This window comes from Delphinus delphis, chromosome 12 (genome assembly GCF_949987515.2).
Source record: "Delphinus delphis chromosome 12, mDelDel1.2, whole genome shotgun sequence".
Taxonomy (NCBI): domain Eukaryota; kingdom Metazoa; phylum Chordata; class Mammalia; order Artiodactyla; family Delphinidae; genus Delphinus; species Delphinus delphis.
Genome location: NC_082694.2, coordinates 74,717,826 through 74,740,256, shown reverse-complemented (window position 1 = coordinate 74,740,256; position 22,431 = coordinate 74,717,826). Strand labels below are relative to the sequence as shown.

Genomic DNA, 22,431 nt, shown 5'->3' with positions numbered 1-22,431 from the left:
ACCCAAAAGCCAATACAAACCCCCTCATTTCCTTGACTAGAGACATGGGAAAGTCAAAACATATGGCTTTTCCACATCCCTTATAGCTAGGGATATGGCCTAGTGTTGGCTACTAGAGGCAATGGAGAGGCAAGGTTCCTGGGGGAGGACCTCTCTTCCTACATAAGCCAAAGCCTCATCAGGAATAAGCCTCTGCTTTTGCCCCATTTTCCTTAATTCCATCTGAATGTCAGGCATGAGGCCTAGAGTAGAAGTCATCATGTGATCACGAGATGACGAGCATGAGGATAAATGTGCTGAGGACAGAGTGGAAATCCAGAAAGAACGCACATCGTTGATGGCACTGTTGAGATACTATTCATCTCTGGACTCTCCCCTTTATATTTCTTGGTGCATGAGAAAAATATCAATAGATCCCTATCTGTTTAGGCCACTGTAATTTAGTTTTCTGTTATCTGTAGCCAAATTCAGTCTTAGCTAATAAAAGCAAATAAAAATGGGGTCTCTCGATTTTCTGGGTGTTTTTGGTTAACAGGGGTTGATGTGGTTGTCAGCTTCCTATCAGATTCTGGTACTTGAGTAGGGGAGGGGGGTGGCATCAATCTTTATCTATACACTAGATCCTCCCTATAGGAGGGAAGAGGTAGGAGCTGACTGCAAAAAAGCCGTTCCAAGGATAGCCCCTCCTAGCACATCTTCTAACTGGTCCTGAGGCTGGCAAGATGTTACCAAATGTAGAGGAGTTAGGTGCGAGCCAAGCAGGGCTGCATGGTAGCAAAATTCTTGGGGCCGAGGACAGACTGTGAAACTGGATAGTCCTGGAGATGTGAGTATCCCACGCTCCAGCAGAGTTCTGTCCAGAGCTGCTCAGGCAAAGTTCAGGCTAGGCAATCAAGAAGCATAAACCAGGAGAGTTTGTCAGAAGTTAAGCAGGATTACACATGCTCAGAAACCCAGACGAAGTCTTACAAGGGCCAGTTCTTTGGTAGGTCTTTATTTTTTTCCCCGATCGTTTTCTACAGTTTCTATTTGTGCCAATTGTGGCTTTTAACAATGTAAAAACCAGATCTAAAAAAGTAATTCTCCCATTCTAAAATTTCTGCGTAATTTGGAGTAATGTTTACTATTCACATGTTCCTCCATAAGCCAAGACCTTCGTTATTATAACCATTGATTTAGTCTGCAAACAGATAGTCTTATCTATGTGATATTGAGTTCACCAAAGTGAAACACACAACTCAAGGTGTATGATTTTTTAAAAAATAATACAACTTTTAGAGTGGCAGATAATTTAAAGATATATATAAATTTCTATAGAAAAAAATAATAAAACCTTCACTGAGTCATTTACTTCTAAACCAGAGATGATATTCTAGTACTGTATCTAATCACCTTTTGCCCTAAATCCTGATACTGACCACACACACACAAAATCTTTTCCTTCATTGCTGAATTTTAGGCTAAACTTCCATGAATAACTAAAGCTGAAGTTGGCTTTTATAAATGGATTTTCCTAAGCTACACACATAAATGAGAGAATAGGTAACATGGCAGTCTGGTTTTGTCTTATTCAAAATATTATTCTGGGATTAAGTCAAAAATATGCTGAGAAGAAATTTGTGATTTTTTAGTGAAGCTTATGTGTCAGTTCATTGAATAGTTCTGTTCATTTCATATCACTGTATATGTTTTTAGAAGTTATTTCCATATTTGATTAAGGAAAGGAAAGATTATGAAAGTGTCTTTTACAAGAATGTATGCAACAGAAGTAACGTAATCTACCAGGAATGCCCTTTGTCTGCACTATGTTTTTCTAGTTAGGTAACTGAAAGGAATTAAAACATCAATTTGGCCTAACAAAAAGACCCTAGAATATTTTTTAACATTAATTATCTTGACCTGTGATACTGCTAAGCTAAAATATATTTGCTTTTAGCTTTGATCAGAAAATCCAATTCAGCTGTCTCCCTCAAAAATTTATTTCTCATGAAACAGAAGAACATCTATTCTAAAGAAAATGTGTAGTAGCAAATATTCCAGATTTAAAATTAAAGAAAAAAAACATATATTTTCTTTAAAAATAACATTCAAAACAATCTAGTTATATCAATTGATCTAATGAACACTGTGGTAAAGTTTATAAAGTATCCTAATTGAATTAGGGCTCCTCTGTCCTGAATGCTGGATAGGAAAGGACGTTTCACTCAGTCTGCTGAAGAAGGCTAACACATAGCATCTCAGCCTATAAGAAGCACCATTTCTGCCAAAAGGACAACAGCATTTGAAATACTTGAATAATTTGGTTTCTTGAATTTTTCAGACCTTACTACAATAAAAAAATATGTGTATAAACTAAAGGATACAGAAAATCAGTTTCTATCCAGATAGGTCAGGATTTATTATCCACTACTTGGACTGGCAAACTTCCTCCATTTGTTTCCATAAGATTTCTGCTGAAGCACAGACATTACATAATGTGAAAACACCCCAAGTCCTCCTAAAAGTCAAACTGGTACGCTAAAGGTCATTGTCTGGATGACAGTCAAGCCACAGAGAAGCAGGTCTGGAGGAGGAAGGTCCGGACGGCATAGATTTGACCACTGAAAATGATCTCAGACCTGGTATTCCTTTCCCCTAATGACCCCTCTCTTTGTGTAACATGAAAATCATGTCACCAACTCAAGTGACTGGTTTGAGTATCGATTACCCTTCACCATTCATGGGATATAAGCTCGGGAGGAGCGCACTAATCATCCGCAAGGGCCAGGGTCTTATCTGATGAGTATCAGTCCCTCTCCGCAGGGGCCTTCTTGCATTTGTCACAAGCAAGGGAACAGGAATCACTAGAGGCATGGCCAGGGCAAGCCTGGGTAAAGGCAGGTTCTGTGGTAGCTGTTGCAAGAGGAGGCAGGGGCGACACGGGACCCAAAGGGGAGAGGTATAAAGAGGCCGGCTAGGATGATTGCAATGCTTGCTTAAGGGTTAGCCTATGGTCACTACTAGGAGACTGAACTAAGTTGCCATGCAGAGAATAAACCAAGAACACAAAGCAGCAAGAAGACAGGTAATTCTTGCCTCCTTTCTCTTTACCCAAGGTTATACAGACAGGGTGGGTAATGGGGAAACAAAAGAGACTACTGAAGTACTAGTTACTTGGATATCAGAAAGGCAGATCCAGAAGGAAGAGAAGAGAAAATCAGAGAAGGAAAGGATGTCAGAAACATAAGGGCTGTGCTCCAAAAGTTTGTTTGCAAGTTGGTTGTTTGGAACAGAGATAAAGCAATGTGGCTGAGTGTTTAGTCTGGTCTAAAAGTCTATTTTGCACACAGTATAACTCTACTATGAGAAAGAAATCCCAGGGTTCCCCAAGCAACAATGCAGCTGGAAGGCTCTGGTTGCCTTGAGTCAGGGAGGGGACTGTGTCCTATGCCCAAACTGTCTTGCTCCTTGATGCCTGCACTTGCAGCTCCAGGAAGACTCAGTAAGAGGTCAATCACTGCAGCTGAAAGGAAGATTCCCTTCTCTCAAGTGCAGCCTATGGAGCCTACTTCTTCAAGAGGGTGTTTACAATTCTGTTGTAGAAAAATTGAAAAAAAATCTTTATATAAGTACCCATTTTAATGAAAAAACATTAAACACGTCATATGTCATATGTGATGTGTTACATAGTCACTAAATATATATAGAAAAACAAATAAAACTTTCTTATATCCCATGTGCTGATTTGGGTTTAGAAAATATTTCCCTATCTAATGCCTATCAGAAACCCAGATGTTTTGGGTGGAGTGTTCTATAAATGTCTATTAAATCCTGTTGGTTGATACTGTTGCTAATTTATGTATATCCTTGCTAATTTTTTCTGTTCTATTATTTGACTGATTGTTGAGAGAGGGGTGTTTAAGTGTCCACCTATAATTGTGCATTTGTCCATTACTCCTTTCAGGTCTATCAGTTTTTGCTTCATATATTTTGCCGCTCACTTGTTTCATGCATACACATTTAGAATTGCTATGACTCCTTGGTAAATTGAACCTTTCATTGTTATTATTATGTATTGTCACTCTATGTTCTTGGTAATTTTCTTTGCTATGAAGTTCACTTTATCTGATATTAATATAGTCATTACTAGTTCCTTTTGATTAATGTTTGCATGATGTATCTTTTCCCATTCTTTTACTTTCAGTCTACCTATACGATTATATTTTAACCAAGTTTTCTAAAGACAGTATATACTTAGGTTCTGTTTTTTAATCCACTTTGTCAATCTTTATCTTTTAATTGGTATATTTTGACCACTTACATTTAATGTAATTATTGGTATGTTAGAGCCTGTATGCCATTTTATTATCTGTTTTCTGATGGTTGTCTGTTTTCTATTTCTCTGTGTTCTTTCTCTGGCCTTCCTATATTTTTTAATAAATGTTTTAGAATTCTATTTTGATTTACCTATAGTGTTTTGGAGTATGTCTATTTTTATAGATTTTAAAGTGGTCATTCTAGGTATTACATTAGATATGTAACTTAATACAGTTTACTGGTGTTGACATTTTACCAGTTCAAGTGAAGTACAGAAGTATATTACTTCCCTTTATGTTATTTTACCCTCCCCTATTTATAATATAATTGCCTTAAATACTTCTGTATACACTTAGATCATATCAATGTTATAATTTTTGCTTCAACTGTTAAACATAATTTAGAAATCTCAAGAGGAGAAGGAAAAATGTAATTACCCACATTTTTTCTTTCTGTTCTTTCCTTTCTAAACGTTTCAAGATTCCTTCTTTGATCATTTATTTTCAGTTTAGAGAACTTCCTATAGGTATTCTTTTAGGATAGGTCTGATAGTTACAAATTCCTTTAGGTTCCCTTCATTGGAGAGTGTCTTAATTTTCTCTTCCTTCCTGAAGCACATTTTTGCTGGATATAGAATTCTGTATTGATGGTTCTGTTCTATTTACACTTGAAATATATGCCATTTCTTTTGGCCTCTATAGATTCTGAAGAGAAAGTAGTTGTCACTCAAATAGATTTTCCTCTATAAATATGTATCATTTCTCTCTGGCTGCTTTCAAGATATTTTCCTTATTTTCGTTTTCAAATGTTTATGTGTCTTGGTGTGGATTTCTTTGGGTTTACTTATTTGGAGTTCATCTAGCTTCTTGAATTTTGTAGGTTTATGTCTTTTACCAAATTTGGGAAGTTCCTATTTTTATTGTTATATCTTTATGTTCCCTGGTTCTTTCCTCTGTCTGCTCCATTTTATTGTTGAGCTCAAACACTGAGTTTTTAATTTGGCTATTATATTTTTCAGTTCTAAATTTTCCATTCAGTTTTTCTTTAAATCTTCTCTTTCCTGAGACTTTTTTTTTTCATTTTTTCCAACATGTTTATTAATTGCTCATTGAAGTATTTTATAATGACTGCTTTAAAATCTTTGTCAGAAAATTCTAATATCTCTGTCATTTGGTATTGGCATTTATTATCTTCTTCCATTCAAATTGAGATTTTCTGGGTTTTGGGTATGACAAGTGATTTTTAACTAAAACAAGGACAATGGGATATTATGATACTCCTGATCTTATTTAAACTTTCTATTTTAGGTGGGGTTTTTTTGGTTTTTTTTCCCTGACACTTCTTCAGCAAGGGAAGTGGGGAAGGAGAAGTGCCACCTCACTACTGCCAGGTGAGGCAGAAATCCAGGTTCTCCATTTGGTTTCTATTGACAACCAAGGGGTGGAGGGGCTCCTCATTATTGCTGGGCATGGGTAGGAATTCTGACTCCCCACTAGGCTTCCATTATTACCATCCCAGCCAGGAGAGGCAGAATTGCCTTACTGCTTTTCCCGTATGATCCCCACTGATCTCCTAGGAGTGGTGGTGGTAGTGGCCTCATTACTGCTGGGCAGTGGTGAAAGTCCTGCTTCTCCAACCAGCCTCTTCTGGACACCACGCTAGTGAGGAAGGAGAGGTGTGCCTCATTACTGTTGGGTGTGGGGTAAAGTCCAGGCCTCCCACTTGGCCTTTGCTGATTTGGGTAGGGATAAGGCCACGGTTTTTACTATGGTGCATGGCTAGATTAGGGCAGTCATTATCCAAAAGTTTCTTTTAGAAAGGCTGTCATTTTCCTGGTCCTCTGGCTACAGAGTGCAGGCTTTTTTCAGGGCTTTTTAAAAATCCACACCCATTGGTATTTCTGGGTCACTGGCTCCAAGTCTAGGATACATGTGGTAAAAAGAAAACCCAGGGAACTTACCACTGTGTTGCTCTGTGGGTCCCAAAGTCCCTACATAGTCTGCTTTCTTCTCCACCTTTCAGAGTCTTATATTTGTTTTACATATAATATGCAGGATTTTTAGCACTTAGTAGGAAAAACAGGGAGACGAATACATCTATTTCATCTTCCTGGAAGCAGAAGTCCTTGGAGGAAAATGGATTCCTTAACTAGAGAATGCTTTTTTAAAATCCTTTCTAAGGGTAAAAAGAAAAAGATTAAAGAAGGGGAAAAAAAAAACCTTGTAAACTGTAATGACTTATTGAAGTATACGTGGAGAAGTTTTATATATGTTTGCCAGAATTTCAAGTGATTTCCATTTGATCTCAATTTCCAAATGTGTCCAGTCTAACTCTTGATTGGATCAATGACTGAGAACCAGAGAGGGGAAGGGACTAAATTGAGGCCGCAGAGGGAGTCTGAGGCAAAACCAAAATGAGAGTTGAGGGTTTCTGACTTGTAGTCAGTGCCATTTTCACTTACCAGGCCATTTCTTTCTCTTCTATGAGGGAAAAATAAGGGGCTGAACCAGAAGGTCTTCAAGGGACATCTCCAACTTCAATGTTTCGTGATTTTTATGACTGTCCTGAGCCTTGCTTCCCTACTCCCTATCTCATCTTCTGCTGCTACTATGCTAAGCCTATAACAAAGAATGAGAGTTGGGGAGAGCATAAAAATCCACAAATACAGAAAATATATTGAACTTTGTATTTGTGATGACTGCTGCTTGCTACACATTTAGAAAAACACCTCCCATACAATCTGTAGCTGTACAATTCTAAAGGCAGGGCTGTGACTTGCTTCTGGATTCACTGTGCACATGATCTCATGGCACTCGACGTAGGTGAGCATGGTAAACTTTACTCAGGAGTCCTGCTTTTATGACTGAAAGGAGCAAAGAGACAATAATAGCAGCAGCTATGGTAAAAGGAAGTTTAACACAGTGGCATATTGCTGGAGTTTGAACACTACCCACTAGTTGTGTGACTTCGGGCAAATCACGTAACTTCTCTGAACCTCAGTATCTTTATCTGTAAAATGGGGACAATAATAATACCTAAACCTTATTAGTTCTTCTGAGGACTACAGGTTAAAGCTTAGAAGAGCAGCTATTAGCTGCTGCTGCTGCAACTGTTGTTATATCATTCATTGGAGGCTTATTATAAATAAAATACTAGATAGACACTTTGCATATATTATCACATTTAATCCTATAATAATCTTTTGAGGTATGGGATATTATTATCCCATTTTATGGATTAAGAAAGTAGCATATTTTATTATTAAAATCATTTGTAAATATATAAATTAGTATTAACTAAACAGATAAATTACATTTAAAAACAGCATTTGAAGCCAAGAAGTAAAGTAGCAAAAACATTCCCTGGCACATTCAGAAACCATAATCAGTAACGCATCCAGTGTTACACTACCATGACTATTATTTATTATTAGTTTTATAACTCAAACTTCTCCAAAAACTTTTAAAGAGCAAAGTAAAATCATAGCCTGTTCACTCTATGGGAATATTAGGCCTGATTTCCTTGGGCTGATTTTTGCGAAGTTCACACACTGAGCTTAACAGGGCACACCCTGGATTCCTGTAAGGACTCCATATATACTCGATACAGAAGAATTCTTTCTCATCATCCTGTAGCTAGAGTGGAGAATCAGAAGGATAAGGTTTAAAATTAAAGCTTGATGAGGCTTTTCTGTCATTTAGAATACCCCCCACTATTTTCTTTTTATTTCTAGTTTTAAACTTTTGGGAGAAAAATACAATAAATCATTCCTTGCTTGATACTCATCCACTGTCTGAGATTATTCTCTTAACACTTTCTGATACAAGAATAAACATATACATTTTAAAATGTGCTTACTGAGGCAGAACGGTTCCAACATATTCAGAAACGAAAATTCGCTCTGTAGGTTCATCCTTCGAAGGAGCATTCTGATCACCAAGGATTTGATTTTCTCAGGCCACGGTTTAAGTAGTAGGTAGCCAGGAACATAGAAAGCATATCGAAACCAGCACAAAAGTGGAGTGGCGAGCTTGCCTCTGGGTGACTCAGACATTCGCTCAATTGTTGGAAAGAGTAGAAAAGAGCGAATTACCTACAATAAAAAAAAAAAAAAAACACACTTTGATGAGAAGTTTTCTTAATGGATAAGTCATTGCTTTATTGTTTCTTCTATATAGTATCTACAAAGGACTGGGTTTTATAATATGGCTAACAATCTATTCAGACTGAGAAGAAGTACCACCCACTGCCTTCTCAGCCCTCAACCAACCTGGGTAGGATATAAGGATGTCCCTTAAGTTGCTGGGGTTAATTTTCAGGGTGAGGAGGAAATCAGATTCCTAGATAAGTTATTGATTGTGACGGCAACTCACAATCCCTTTGAAGGATTGCTGAAAGTAGAAAGGAATGTACCATTTCAGTAGTTATACCAACTTGACTGACTAATGATGTCAAAAGAGAATAAAGCTACATAAAAGACTCCATTTCTAGTCAGAATTTCTTTTATTGATTATATTTGGAGATAGTTCACTTTTGAAAAGCTCCTCTATTCCTTAATCTTACCAGCCAAAGATAATCTTTCATAGGACCAAATATATTTTTAGCAACTGATTCAACCTCAATAAAGTGTAGGCCAGGGACAAAGGAAGCTGGGAATTTCTACCTATGTGGGAAAATGTTTAAGGACAAAATATCATTTCAACTCAATTCATCAGAATATCATGAAATATATTTTAATAATACACCAGATGAAAAGAGCATCGCTAAAACATTTAAAATTTACCATTATTTACCATATTAATATTAAAAAATTAATATATAAAAATAATTTATATGGGGATCAGAAAAGTCAAAATAGTTAAGTATAATCCATATTAATAATAGGATAACATAAATGGAACAGCTCATCAATGTTAACAGATTGTAGAACAGGAAATGAGAATGGACTTTAAAAAAAACCTTTTTTTTTTACTTTAAAAAAAATTTAAAAAACTTTTTTTACTTTTTAAATTGTTTTAAATTGTTAAGTATAACATACAGAAAAGCATATGAAACATAAATGTTCAATTTAACAAATAATTTATAAAATGAACAGCTGTGTGGGTCAAGAAAGAAGACATTGCCAGCATGGCATCTTCCCATCACAACCCCTTCCTCTGCTCACATCTTAGGGTAATCTCTATACTGATTTTCTTACTTTTCTTTATATCAATTCCTTAATTGATTATCATTCCTTAATACTATAATCACTTCCTTATTTTGCTTTATATTGATGCTTATCATGCTGCTATAGACTGAACTGTGTCACCCCCAAATTGATATGACGAAGCCCTAACTCCCAAGGTAACTGCATGTAGAGAGAGGTAATTCCGGTTATATAAGGTCATAAGAGTGGGGCCCTAATGGATAGGATTAGTATCCTTATAAGGACAGACACCTGAGAGCTTACTCTCATCCCAAGAACACACAGAGAAGAGGTCTGGCGAACACACAGACAGAAGGTGGCCATCTACAAGCTAGGAAGAAGTTTCACTGGAAACTGACCATGCTGGCATGCTGATCTTGGACTTCCAATCTCCAGAACTATGAGAAAATACATGTCAGTTGTTTAAGCCACCCAGTCTATGGCATTTTGTTATGGCAGTTCGAGCAGACTAATACCTATCCCTTAATATCATAGTTAATTTTTGTCTGTTAATGAACTTTATATAAACGTAATCATGCAGTATGTTTCTGTATTTTACTTGCTTCACTCAACATTGTTTATAACATCCAACCATGCTGACACACGTAGCAATAGCTCACTATCTTTGCTATACAGTTTTCCACTGTAAGAACATAACACAATTTATTTTACTGACAGATATTTGTGTTGTTATTACAAATATGCTGTTATAATATTTTTACACACATCTCTTGTGCATGTATTTCTGTTGACTATATCACCTCGAAGTAGAAATATGGGGTCATATGGTTGCACACGTGCAGCTTTAATAGGTAGTTCCAATTTTTTTTAAATTTTATTTTATCTATTATTTTATACAGCAGGTTCTTATTAGTTATCCATTTTATACATATTAGTGTATATATGTCAATCCCAATTTCCCCAATAGTTTTTCAAAGTACTTATACCAATTTACATACAGAAAAGCATATAAAACATACATGAGGGTTCATATTGTTACATTTCCTCACATTTGGTACTGGCAAACTTTGTAATTATAATTGTAATTGACTGACCTGGTGTTTAGAGGTATTTCATTGTGGCTCTAATTTGTGTTTCTCTGATGACTGATAAGGCTTTTATATGCTTTCTGGACATTTTCTATATATCCTTTGCAAATGTCTTATTTAAGTCTCACATTTTTCTATTAGACTGTCTTATTTTTTATTGATTTGTAGAAGTTGCTTTTTATTTTAGATACCAGTCCTTTGTCATGTTGCAGTTCTTGGCTTGCCTGTTCAACCCTTATTCTTTTTTTTTTTCTTAATGGAGATAAGTTCTTAAGTTTGATGCAGTTGAATTTAAGTCTTTTCTCTTACAGTTATTGTTCTTTGTCTGTGGTTTAAGAAATTCTAGAAGATATTTTTTCATGCTACCGCTTATCTGTTCTACCATGTGGATTTAAGCCTTGGGCTGTGTTTAACTTCAGCTGTGAGTCTGTTCCTTTGATTTCAGGCACCAGTGATTTGCCACTTCCCTTATGTATTTACATTCTTCCTCCTGGATGAACTTGATGCACTTTTCCTGGTAGGCCCCGACAGTAAAGGTGGGGTTTTGTGGACTCAGTCTCTTTTTTACCTTCCACTGTTGACAGTCCTTTTTCATAGTAACCTATTTGATGGCACTGACCAAATGTTAAAGTTGATCAGGTAACACCTGTCATTGTGCCTTCATGTCTGTCTCACTAATAGAGAACAGGGATTTGAGGGTGAAAACTGTGGAGGACTCCTCTTTCTAATCATGGTATCTTCTTGTTCTTCCTTGGTCGTATCTATCAGCTAAGTGCTTAGCCATTTCCTGCAGACCTTTCCTTTTCTCTCAACAATATCTGAGATATTTTAGTCGTTTATTTTTGGTCACAGTAATTGGATCTCTACTAGATCTCCTCCTCTGTCACATAAGTAGGGTACTGTTCCCCGTGGCCTTGGTGTTCTCTGGGAGCAGGGAGGCACAGCCTTTTCAGATGATTTTAAAATGCTGGGTCAGTAACAACACACGGCAAAGTGCTCATAATGTGCTTTTTGAGTGAACGCTGAGTTTCACCCAGAAGGTGGGAGTTTCTGCCACCTTGGCATCTTCTCAAGCACAAAGCAGAGGAGATGCTGCATGGACTGTGCTTAATAAAGGCCTTTGGGGCCTTTATGGGGCATTCATGGGCACTTGTGATGCAGATCTGTGGGCTCCAGAATGTCAGGGATGATCCAGAATCTTCCAGTCAGAGCCAGCTGCCTGCATTACAATGGGTTTATACAAAGGTTATATATAAAGATTCACACAAAGGTTACAGGATCTCTGGGAAGTCTGACTGGACAAGAAAAGTCAGTTAAAGGAATCATTCTCCCTGGATGCCAATTTCAGTGTGAACTCTAACTCAATGCATTTGTCTTGGTTTTTTTTTTAACTTCTATTTTATTTTTGGCTGCGTTGGGTCTTCGTTGCTGAGCACGGGCTTTCTCTAGTTGCAGTGAGAGGGGGTTACTCTTTGTTGTAGTGCGTGGGCTTCTCATCGCGGTGGCTTCTCTTGTTGCGAAGCATGGGCTCTAGGCACGTGGGCTTCACTAGTTGCAGCATGGGGGCTCAGTAGTTGTGGCAGGCAGGCCCTAGAGCACGCAGGCTTCAGTACTTGTGGCTCATGGGCTCTAGAGCGCAGGCTCAGTGGTTTTGATGCACGGGCTTAGTTGCTCCGTGGCACATGGGATCTTCCCGGACCAGGGATCGAACCCACGTCCCCTGCATTGGCAGGTGGATTCTTAACCACTGCACCACCAGGGAAGTCCCTAACTCAATGCATTTGAACACAAACACAGGAGGAATGAAATCAGCTTCGGGATCCTGGGACATTTGATACTTGGTCACCTTCTTCTTCCCCTTCTAGCATAACACAGGGACACAGCATTCCTGATTCATCAGTGATGCCTATGGTGTTGAGGACACAGGATAAGCAGAGTATGTAGCGTGAGCATCCTAACTGTAGTTACCTTCAGTCTTGGGAAGCATAAGTAAAGAACCTGATCGCTTCCTGATGTCTCCAGGGTTCTTGAACAGGTCTCTGTATTCTCGTATTCCATATACAGTGGGTATGCTACTGCTTCACCTTTGCCTTTTCTGTCCAAAGATATTCTTCAGAACTGCTCCCAATGGCTCAAAGTCAAATAGGGCTGCTGTCTCTCTTAGAGATATGGAATATACCCTTCAGACTGGCAAAAAATAAGAAATCTAACAATACCAAGTACTAATGATGTGGATCAGCAAGAACTCTTAAACAATATGGCATTAATTATTAGCCTTTCTTCTTCTGTTTTCGAAAGTATGATCCCTTTGGTGGGTGTCTGGAGCTCACACAGAAAGTAAATTTTATCTTATCATCTAATGTTAGCAGTTTAATCCAGGGATCTGGCATTTCACTTGGATACCAAACAGCACGCTTTAAGACTCTGAAGGGTAGAAACAATAAAAAATCTTTTAGCAACTGGAGTGGTACTACAATTAACCACTGACTTTTATACCTTCAAATTCAGATTTCTTCCCCTATCTCTTGACGTAATTCTAATATCATGAGTCCTTTAACTCCTGTAAGTGCTACCAATGTTCTATTGGACTTAAGTCTTGAGAGATTTCAAACAGGGGTGGATTTGTATAAAGCAATCTTTGGTATTGAGAGAGGCAGGGTTTCTCACTGCCCTGCTGAGGCCTCCCAGCTGAAGGGCTAAGAAGGAGCTCCCTTCCCCACCCCACAGGAAGAGTTCTCCCTCGATGCTGAAGAGCAGGTTTCTTGTTAGCAGCTGCAGTGGCAGCAAAGACAATGATGAAGAAACTGAGTTCCCAGCCTCAGCTGGGCTCTCGTTTGTCACTCCCACCTGGAGCTATAGGAACACGATACGGTAAGAAAGCCAGGTTGGCCGCAGTTCACAGTCACTGCAGGCTCCTTGGCAGCCAATGTTCTTCAATAATATCTCTAAAAGCTCGACAGCTTAGTCTTTCACTTTTTGGTTCATAATCTACCTGAAACTGATTTTTATGTGTGGTGTGAAATATGGGTCTAATTTCATTTTTTTCCATATGGAAACTCAACTGTTCCAGCACTATTAACTGCAAAGACTGCCCTTCTGCAGTGACATTTCTGTTGTAAATCCTGTGTATATGTGAACAGGTCCTTTCCAGGGTTCTATAATCTGTCCTACTGGCCTACTCTTCTAACTCTGTGCCACGAGCACACATCTTATTTACTAAAGCTTTATATTTTGGTATTTGGTAGAGTTACTTAAACCCCATTTTCTTGTTCTTCTAAAATGCCTTGAGTATTTTTGGCTCTCTGCATTGGATACGGATATGAGTTTTAAATGGATAAAACCCATATATGGATACTGAGTTTTATAAAATACCTTTTCTGTCCCTATTGAAATGATCGTATGATTTTTCTCCTTTCATTTATTAATGTGGTAAACTATCAATTGATTTTCTAATGTGAAACTAACTTTCTATTTTTGGGATAGACCCACCTGGGTCATGATACATCCTTCTCATGTTACTATATTACTATATTTGGTTTCCTAATACCTTGTGTAGGACTTTTGCATGTTGATAAGTAAGCCTGGCCTATAATTTGCTTTTCTTATATTATTTATTCCAGGTTTGCATATAAGGTTTTGTTAGTTTGAGAAAACAGAGTTGGAGACTATGGTTTCCTTTCCCATTATTCAGAGGATTTTGTAATATAACAGAATGATTTATTCTCTGAATATTTGATAGAACTCACCAGTGAAGCCTAAAGTTTGTTTGTTTTATTTTGTTTTGATTTTGCCACACCACACAGCTTATGGGGTCTTAGTTCCCTGACCAGGGATTGAACCCAGGCCACGGCAGTGACAGCGCCGAGTCCTAACCACTGGACCACCAAGGGAAATCTCTAGAGTTTTATTTTTAGAAAGATTTGACTATTGATTGATTCAATTTCTTTAAAGGCTTAGGACCATTCAGGCTTTCTATTTCTCCTTGAGAATCTGTTTTGATGTTATCTTTTTCTAGGGATTTATCCATTTCATTTAAACTTCTATATTTATTGACATGAAGTTATTTATAATATCGTGCTATTATACTTCAATCTCTGGACCACGAGTAGTGATATTACCTCTTTTATTCTGTTATTGACTATTAGTACCTGATAGAGTAAACCTTTTATAATTATGAAGGAACTCTCTTCATCTCTAGTAACGTTTTTCCCTTAGGGCTTATTTTGTTTAATGTTAACACAGCTACACCAGCTTTCTTTTGGTTAGAATTTGCAAGATATACCCTTCCCACCCTTCTACTGTCTACCTTTCTATAGCCTTATATTTAGAAGATAGTTGGATTATTATCTCTATCTAATCTGACAGTCTATGTCTTTTAACTAACATGACTAATACGTTTACTACATTTTCACTTAAAAAATACCAATATTTTGGAGTTAAATCTAAAATCTTACTTTGTGCTTTCTAGTTTTTGTATCTCCTTACCCCATTTTTTCTTCTTTCTTACCATGTTTTGCATGAGAAAGATATAAGTAATAAAAACATAAGTGACAGTAAATACTAAATAAAGAATTGAGTAAATGATATAACAATGAATAAAATGTGTATGTTAGTAAGTCACAATAAATGATTAATAATTTAAAAATAATTATATGACAATCTAAGGAATGAATAATTATAAAAATAAAATAATAATAAGTAATTAAGAGATGTATAATACTAGTAAATCTCAAGTCCTATGGTGGGGTAGGAAAGAAATAAGATAATGAAAAAAGACCAGGAATTGCTGGAAGTGGTGGTGTAGCTCTAAATAGGGTGTTTACAGAAGGCTTCAGTGAAAGGTGACATTTGTGCAAAGGCAGTTACGGAGTGGGCTGATGATATTTGGGAAAAGAGTTTTTCTGGGAGAGGGAGGAGCAAGTGCAAAGGCCATAAAACAGAACCTAATTTGGTGTTTGAGTAAAAAGCAAGAAGTACAGTTGGAGCCGAGTATGTGAGAGGACAGCAGCTCAGGCTGCGGCAGCTGTGATCACAGGGGCAGCAGACAATGGACTGTCCAATAGGCCTCTGGTTTTCACTCTGAGTAACTGAAAAGCCTTTGAAGGGTTTTGAAAACAGGGGTGATATATTTGACTTCCATCTTAATAGGATTACTCTGGTTATTGTATTGTTAATACTGTCCTAGAAGTACTATATCGATGAAATTTGACAAGATTTAAAAAAAAGTAAGAAATATTGGGAAGGTAAAATTACCATTATTTTCAGCTTATGTTTTAAACATTAACAAAATCTCATGTATAAAAATAATGGCTGAATACCACTGTAAAAAGAAATGTACTACACTTATATAAAGAAAACTTTAAAATCCAAAGGGACATTTGTTCTTCCATTGCAAAAGAGATATAAATTCTCCCTCAAAGTTAATCAATTCAGTTCATTCAATACCAATTAAAATACTAAAAAATGATCTTTATTTTGAAATTTGACAAATTATATTAATGTTCATCTGGAAAATGAAAGGCACTAAACCTAGAAATTCTGAAAAAGAAGAGAAAGAGGGGAGATTAGCTCTACTAAACATTACACATATTATGAAGCTACAGTAGTTAAAACTGTATGATCAGAAAAGGATCACACAGCTCAACAGAACAAAAAAGAGTCTAGAAACAGACCTAAACATATATGGGAATTAAGTGTATGATAAAGGTATCAGTGGAGAAAAAAAAAAAAAGAGTTGTTCAATAAATGCAGTTGGGAAAACTGGAAAACAGAATTATTTAGAAGAGCAAAAGACTGGAGATGAATGTCCATAATTAGGACTGGTTACATAAATTATGATATATCCAGTTAATGGAATACTACGCTATAATGAACAGTAGGCAGATTCGCATGTGCTGACGATGAGGGTGTCCAAATTCTGTTTCTTCTTGGAAACCAAATAGTTGGAATTATGAATAAAAGGGAATTAGCAAGCTTCAAAGAAGACATTCTAAGCCTTGGGGCTCATATGTTCTCTGAACTTTTTATTCTGAAAGGGCAAAGGTAATTTTGCTTATTTTCAGGTTCTTCAACTATATCCTATAAGTGATACCTGGAAAATTAGATGTCACTGAATAATGCAGTCTCCACTGACTAGAATTTAACTATTCAACTCTCAAACCTTCTGCATTTATAATGGCACCAGAGATGATAAGAGAAAATATTCATAACTAGGACTCTTAGGTGTTACAAATTCTTCAGGAAAGTAAAACTAAATTATGTACTATTGTACTCTGCTTATAAAAGCAGGAGAATATGCTAAAACACATTACAAACACTTAAAAGGGGAAAGTTCGAAAGAAAAAGTTTTGTTTTTTTGTCTTTTTTTTTCCTGGCCAATCCACAGTTAACCAGAACAATCAACTAATGAAAATAGTCTGTTTTCCAAGAAGTCTGGTAATTGAGTCCGGTATGGTAACTCATTGCTCATTTTAGTTTCAAGTTTATTCACTTCAAAATAACGGGCTTCCTTGTGTTTATTAAAATGTCCTAAAGGATTAAATGGTTAATACAGTTACTGTCATACTAAAAAATGTACCATACAGATTCCATACTAGTTATGTAACCCACAGTATCTAAGGAACTTCAGGCTGATCAAATCAGTTGGCAGAAAGAGGAAACAATCCGTTACTTTGTATAAACGATCCATTACTGTGACCTGTGTTAAACAAAACTGCATGCAAGGAAAAACTCTAAAAATACACGAGGAACTACAGGGTTACATTTGGTTGATCTATATCAATAATAAATTGAGAATTAAAGTGCACTCTGAAATCATGGGAATGTACTGAAACAATAAGGAAGTTCTAATGTGTACTCTGAAGGCATCATTGCCTCTCAATAATATAAGAAAACCAAAGATTGTTTATCACAACTAATAGTTGATGAAACTGGTTTTCCTCTCTTGCCTTTGGAGAGCAACAGTTATTACCTGTTGGGTGAAACTTATACTTTTCCTAGATACCATAACAATAATTTCAGTGAAATTTATAGTCCAAATATGATAGGTTAAAGAACAGTAATAAAAATTTCTTTTATTCATATAGACACCTACTGGCAAAAAAATCACTGAGGTCAAGGAAGTATACCCAATTTTATAACACAGCTGTGCAGAAAAAGTTTCCAAGTCTGTGTACATGACAAAACGTTTTCTTATGTTACTGTCTCATTAAAGAAAGAACTTCTAGGCTGGCCAATTCATTCTACTCTAAGGAAACATTTTTATATATTTCACATTCTCATTTGAAATCTGAGTCACTTTTGATAATGAAGCACAACCATGTTTTCTTGACTAGTATGGGAAAGCAAATATACACAGTGGGACTTTTTATACAGGGTACGTTTGGGGAATTGGAGACAGTATTTTGATGTTTATTTTTCCTGAATTTATTATTATTATTAATCATTTTCCAGAAAGGAAGTTAGGAAACAATCTGAAGTATAGCCATAAAGTAAGGAGTATGATGTTCAGGTGTGGTTTTTGTACAACCTGTTTCATTAAATAGGCATTTTATTTTTAAACAGAGTAAAACCTAAAAAATATCTTCAATACACTTATACTGTTCAGATAGCTTACTTTTCTGGGGTGCAGCAATTATGCCTATATGTTATGACTAAATGAAGCCATGATAAACAGTACTTCAACATCTTTGAAAGAATGGCATCACTGCTACTTTCCCTATTTGCTTATCAGCTGAGCCCACCTGCTGCAGTAATGGCAGGATACTTCCCTACTATAACAAGCTGAAAACAAGAAAACACAGCACATAGTTTTTCCTTTCGTATGACTGCCAACATTGTTAAGACATGTCAGAGAACATGCAATATAAACCAGGCAGCCTTCAAAGATAAAGCTGTTGGTAGTCAAAACGCAGACATAGGAATAATCCTAGTTTAGTTTATCTCTTCTCCCCAAAAGGCCATGTTTTCCTCTCTTTAGGATGAGACTATTCAGCTTATTGAATCATATGTATTCAGTTTATAAACTGCAAATTCCATTCTATTTTAATGATCAAGAGCTTGCTTTTTGAGATCTTCTATTCTGTCTTAACAATTTCATACATTAGTAAGACAGGAATATGCCCCACAGTAGGGAACTGCTTGGAATAACAGTAGTAATGATAGCTTACTATCTTCTAGGAACTAGGCTGATGTACTTTATATACATAATCTCACTTAATATGCATAACAACCTCATCAAGTAAATGTCTTCATTCTATAGATGAGAAAAGTGAGGTTTAGCTACTAAGTGATAAAGACAAAGTATGGACCCAAGGAGGGTAACTTCAGAGCCCATGCCATTAACCATTAATTACACTGTATACTTGCAGACAAAAGAATTTCTTAATAATTATTATTGTTTGGTGACATACTTGCAAACAAAAGAATTTCGTAATGATTATTGTTTGGTGACATAATTCCCTGTGGTTTAAACAACTGCTACCATTATTGTTAGAGATAGGCCAATATTTCAATATTTACAAGTGTTTCAAATCATTCAGCTTCAGAAATAACGTTAAATCCTAAGAAGGAAGATCCTTCAAAATTGTTACTGAAAACAAATTACGCCACTTCAATATGTTTTGCTTAAGATAGATGGCATTCATGAAACTGACCACTTTTACCATTTCCCATTCATGTGACTTATACTCAGATCTTCTGGGGCAGAGGTTTTTCTACACTTTAATTACCTGAATGTAAAAAAAAAAAGCCATTTCATGCATTTAATCTACATGTCAGGGTTGTTAATTACAAGGAACGCTGCATATTTGCAGAGATATTTGCATATGATTACAGTTAACTATTTGAAACACAGCTTCAAAATCTTCCTATAACCCATTCTTCTCAAGCTTCTGTCATTTTATACACTTCAGATTTATTTTATTTTGAAAGCAAAATGCTCTCCTCAGCTTAAAATCTCTTGTAATCTACTTCCTTTTGAGTCTTTCAGATTCAGAATCACTAAGAACTCCAACAGAAAATTAAGGAAGCTCAGCTGCTCTGGAGTGCAGCAATCTACTGCAGAGCAACTGTTACTCCGCAGCGAACAGTGGTTTCCAGGCAGCCTCAGAATTCAGCGAATGGTGGCAATAACAAACCCATCCTCACGTCTACAGCGCTGATATTCTCATGTAGCTACTATGGCCTTCGGCAACATCAGCTTTCTCTTGGTTAATAATGGCAAAGCTACACAGAATCTGAAAGAATAGCTTTGCTGATCAAAAAACTGTTATCTGGCAATTCCTTAGACTTGGAGCTGGAATACTCTGTGTGAGTCAGGAAGCAAGAAACATGAATTATTTGACAATGGGGTTGGGACTTTTCTAAGTTAGAAACTCCAGTCTTTAAGAGCTTAAGCCACTTGAGAGGGAAGAGTCGTTCATTGGGTTTACTGATTGTTTGTTAGTTTGTTCATTTGTTCATTCATTAAAGATATATTGGCACCTACGATACACCAGATGCTGTGGTGAGTGCTTGGAGACGAAATGGTGAAAGAGCCTCTGCTTTTAGAGAACTTAAAGTCGAATGGGAGAGGTATCTACAGTAACGCACGATAGGTACCATGCTAAGGGAAATAAAGAGTACCATAGAAACATATAAAATGGGCACGAGAAACCTCTTATTCATTGTGGCGTATGTCAGCTACAAATTGGCACTTGCCATCTACCTCTACATGGATTAAATCATGTGCTGCCGTAGCTGCTGACTTCCAACACCCCCTGAAAGGGGTTCAGGGTGGAGAGCAGAAATGAGGCACTCTGTGCTCTGGGAAAAACTGGCAGAACAGGTCTGCAGACAGTTAGGTATTTTCAGGAGCTGATTTTATGAGCCCAATTCTTGTATCTCCTCAAATCTAGAAAAGCACTAAAATCCTTCATGGTGACGTCTGCTCCTTGTGACTAGCAGTAACCTTCACGAGACTAGCAGAAACCTTCTGCAAAAAATATGTGTCTGATTGCATTTACTCCCCCGTCACCAAAATCACATGTATACCGACCTTCCCCCCTACCTCTTTGGAGCAGTTTCTCAGAGCTATCTGAGATGCTGTTTCCCGGACTATAGTCCTCATTTTGCCCCCAATAAAATTTAACTCACGACTCTCATGTTCTGCAATTTTTTTAAGTTGGCACCTAGGAACCTTTGAAAAGGGCCATGGAAAGAGAAACTGTTTGACAAACATTCACTGAATATCTACATAAGCAAAGTGCTGATGACAGACCTCAGGGTTATCCAGGGAAATCAGTAAAAAAGATTCTTCCCTGTTTAACTTTGCTGAAAGACACTGTGAAATGCATATGCTTCAGTTCCACACACTAAAATACCACTTTCATACCTGTACGAAGACCAGGCAAAGTTATCCATCACAGGGCTTCAGACTAGGGAGAGTGAGACAATGAAAGGGCCCATGGCAGAGACACACACTGGGTGCAGGCCAAAGCACCAGACAACGAGGGATTTCTGCCACAGAAGCTGTCCCAGTAAACACTCCTAGCTTCTCAGAAGCCAAAAGCAAGGCACAAAGTACGGCAAAGTATGTCCCATTTTATCTGACAGCAGGCAAATCCAACAGTTAGGGAAGCTAAGACCCATGAGATACAGATTAAAACGTGGGGAAAAAAGCAGTTAACTCACAACAAAATGTTAGGCCCAAATAATTGAAGAAAGTCCATAAACCCTAATACCAGCTATGATAATGAAACAGGTAAGAATCTGTCCTTTCAATTCAGGAAAAAATAAAGATGTATCAGAGATGTACATATCTTAACATATCTTTTCCCTCACAGGTCTCTGAAGGGGGTGCTTCCTCTCCCACTGTCACCCAGACGCACCAGCTCCCTGAGGGTAGCAACCCTCCTGGCGCTGTTATGATAACTCCTAGGCTTAGCCGAACACCGCACTCGCTCCTGAGTCTTACCTCTGCCTCGCTGGGATTCTGAGGCCTCGGCTTCTACAGAGCTCAGAGAGTGGCCAAATGCCCCTGGGGAGGCCCTACCTTCCCTAACAGGATTGGCCTGCATTCCCGAGAGCCTTTAAACATCTCTGCCAACTGTTACGCTGCACTTGACAGACAAGTATGACAGTCACTAATTTATCAACTAAAAATGTCCCATGGTATCTGAAAATACTGTATGATGAAAATGGGAATCATATACTCTGTCACCAGTTCAAATTTTAGCCACCAACTAAAAACATTCATTCAGCTCAAAGGACCATGATATATTTAACTTACTCTCAAGTAGTTCAGAAAGAAATATTATATATATATACATTTATATATACACATATATATACACACACACATATATATACTATTTATATGTATGTGTACACACACACGCACACTTACTCTCCCTACCCCCCTCATATATATGCATGAGAGAGACAGAGAGAGCAGTAGGGGGCAGAAGAGGGAGAGCAAATAACAGGTAAGATGAGGTAAAATATTAACAACAGTCAATTGGGATCAAGTGTATATGGTGTTCTATGTACTATTCTTATTCTTGCAACTCTTCTGTAAGTTTTAAATTCTTTCCACATAAAGTATTAAAAAATAAAGTCCAGTCCACCACTGCCCTCTATCCCCCAGCCACGGCACTTCTAATCCCCGCACCTTGCTCCACTTTTTATCAAGGCAGTCTCACCTTTGAACGTATTAATTTTTATGTTTATTACCATCTCCCCTTAGCAGACTATGACCTCTGAAAGGTCAGGGCTTTTTTCCTGTTTTGATCATGGGTGCCTTCAAGTCCATACCAGGTGCTCAGTGACAGTGCAAGGACACAGCACACTGAATAAATGAAAGCCAGGCTAAGGGGCAGGGTCTCCATGTTGACTGCCTCATCCAGTACCCCCAAGCAGCTC

General features: G+C 37.3%; 1 protein-coding gene, 1 non-coding gene and 2 pseudogenes across 2 annotated transcripts in view; all 4 read right to left on the bottom strand.

The window, feature by feature from the left end:
* The window catches only part of LDAH (lipid droplet associated hydrolase), a 94,866-nt gene that overhangs the window by 20,498 nt on the left and 51,937 nt on the right, over positions 1 to 22,431 (bottom strand). The window contains exon 5 of the mRNA XM_060027043.1: positions 8,155 to 8,389. Within this exon, the coding sequence (XP_059883026.1) occupies positions 8,155 to 8,389 (235 nt within the window). The remainder of the gene's footprint in view (positions 1 to 8,154; positions 8,390 to 22,431) is intronic.
* Positions 10,946 to 12,256, bottom strand: LOC138413856 (nuclear pore complex protein Nup88 pseudogene; annotated as a pseudogene).
* On the bottom strand, positions 12,339 to 14,028 carry LOC132435340 (nuclear pore complex protein Nup88-like; annotated as a pseudogene).
* TRNAD-GUC (transfer RNA aspartic acid (anticodon GUC)) lies at positions 14,349 to 14,421 on the bottom strand. The gene has a single exon. It is a non-coding gene; the product is annotated as a tRNA-Asp (tRNA).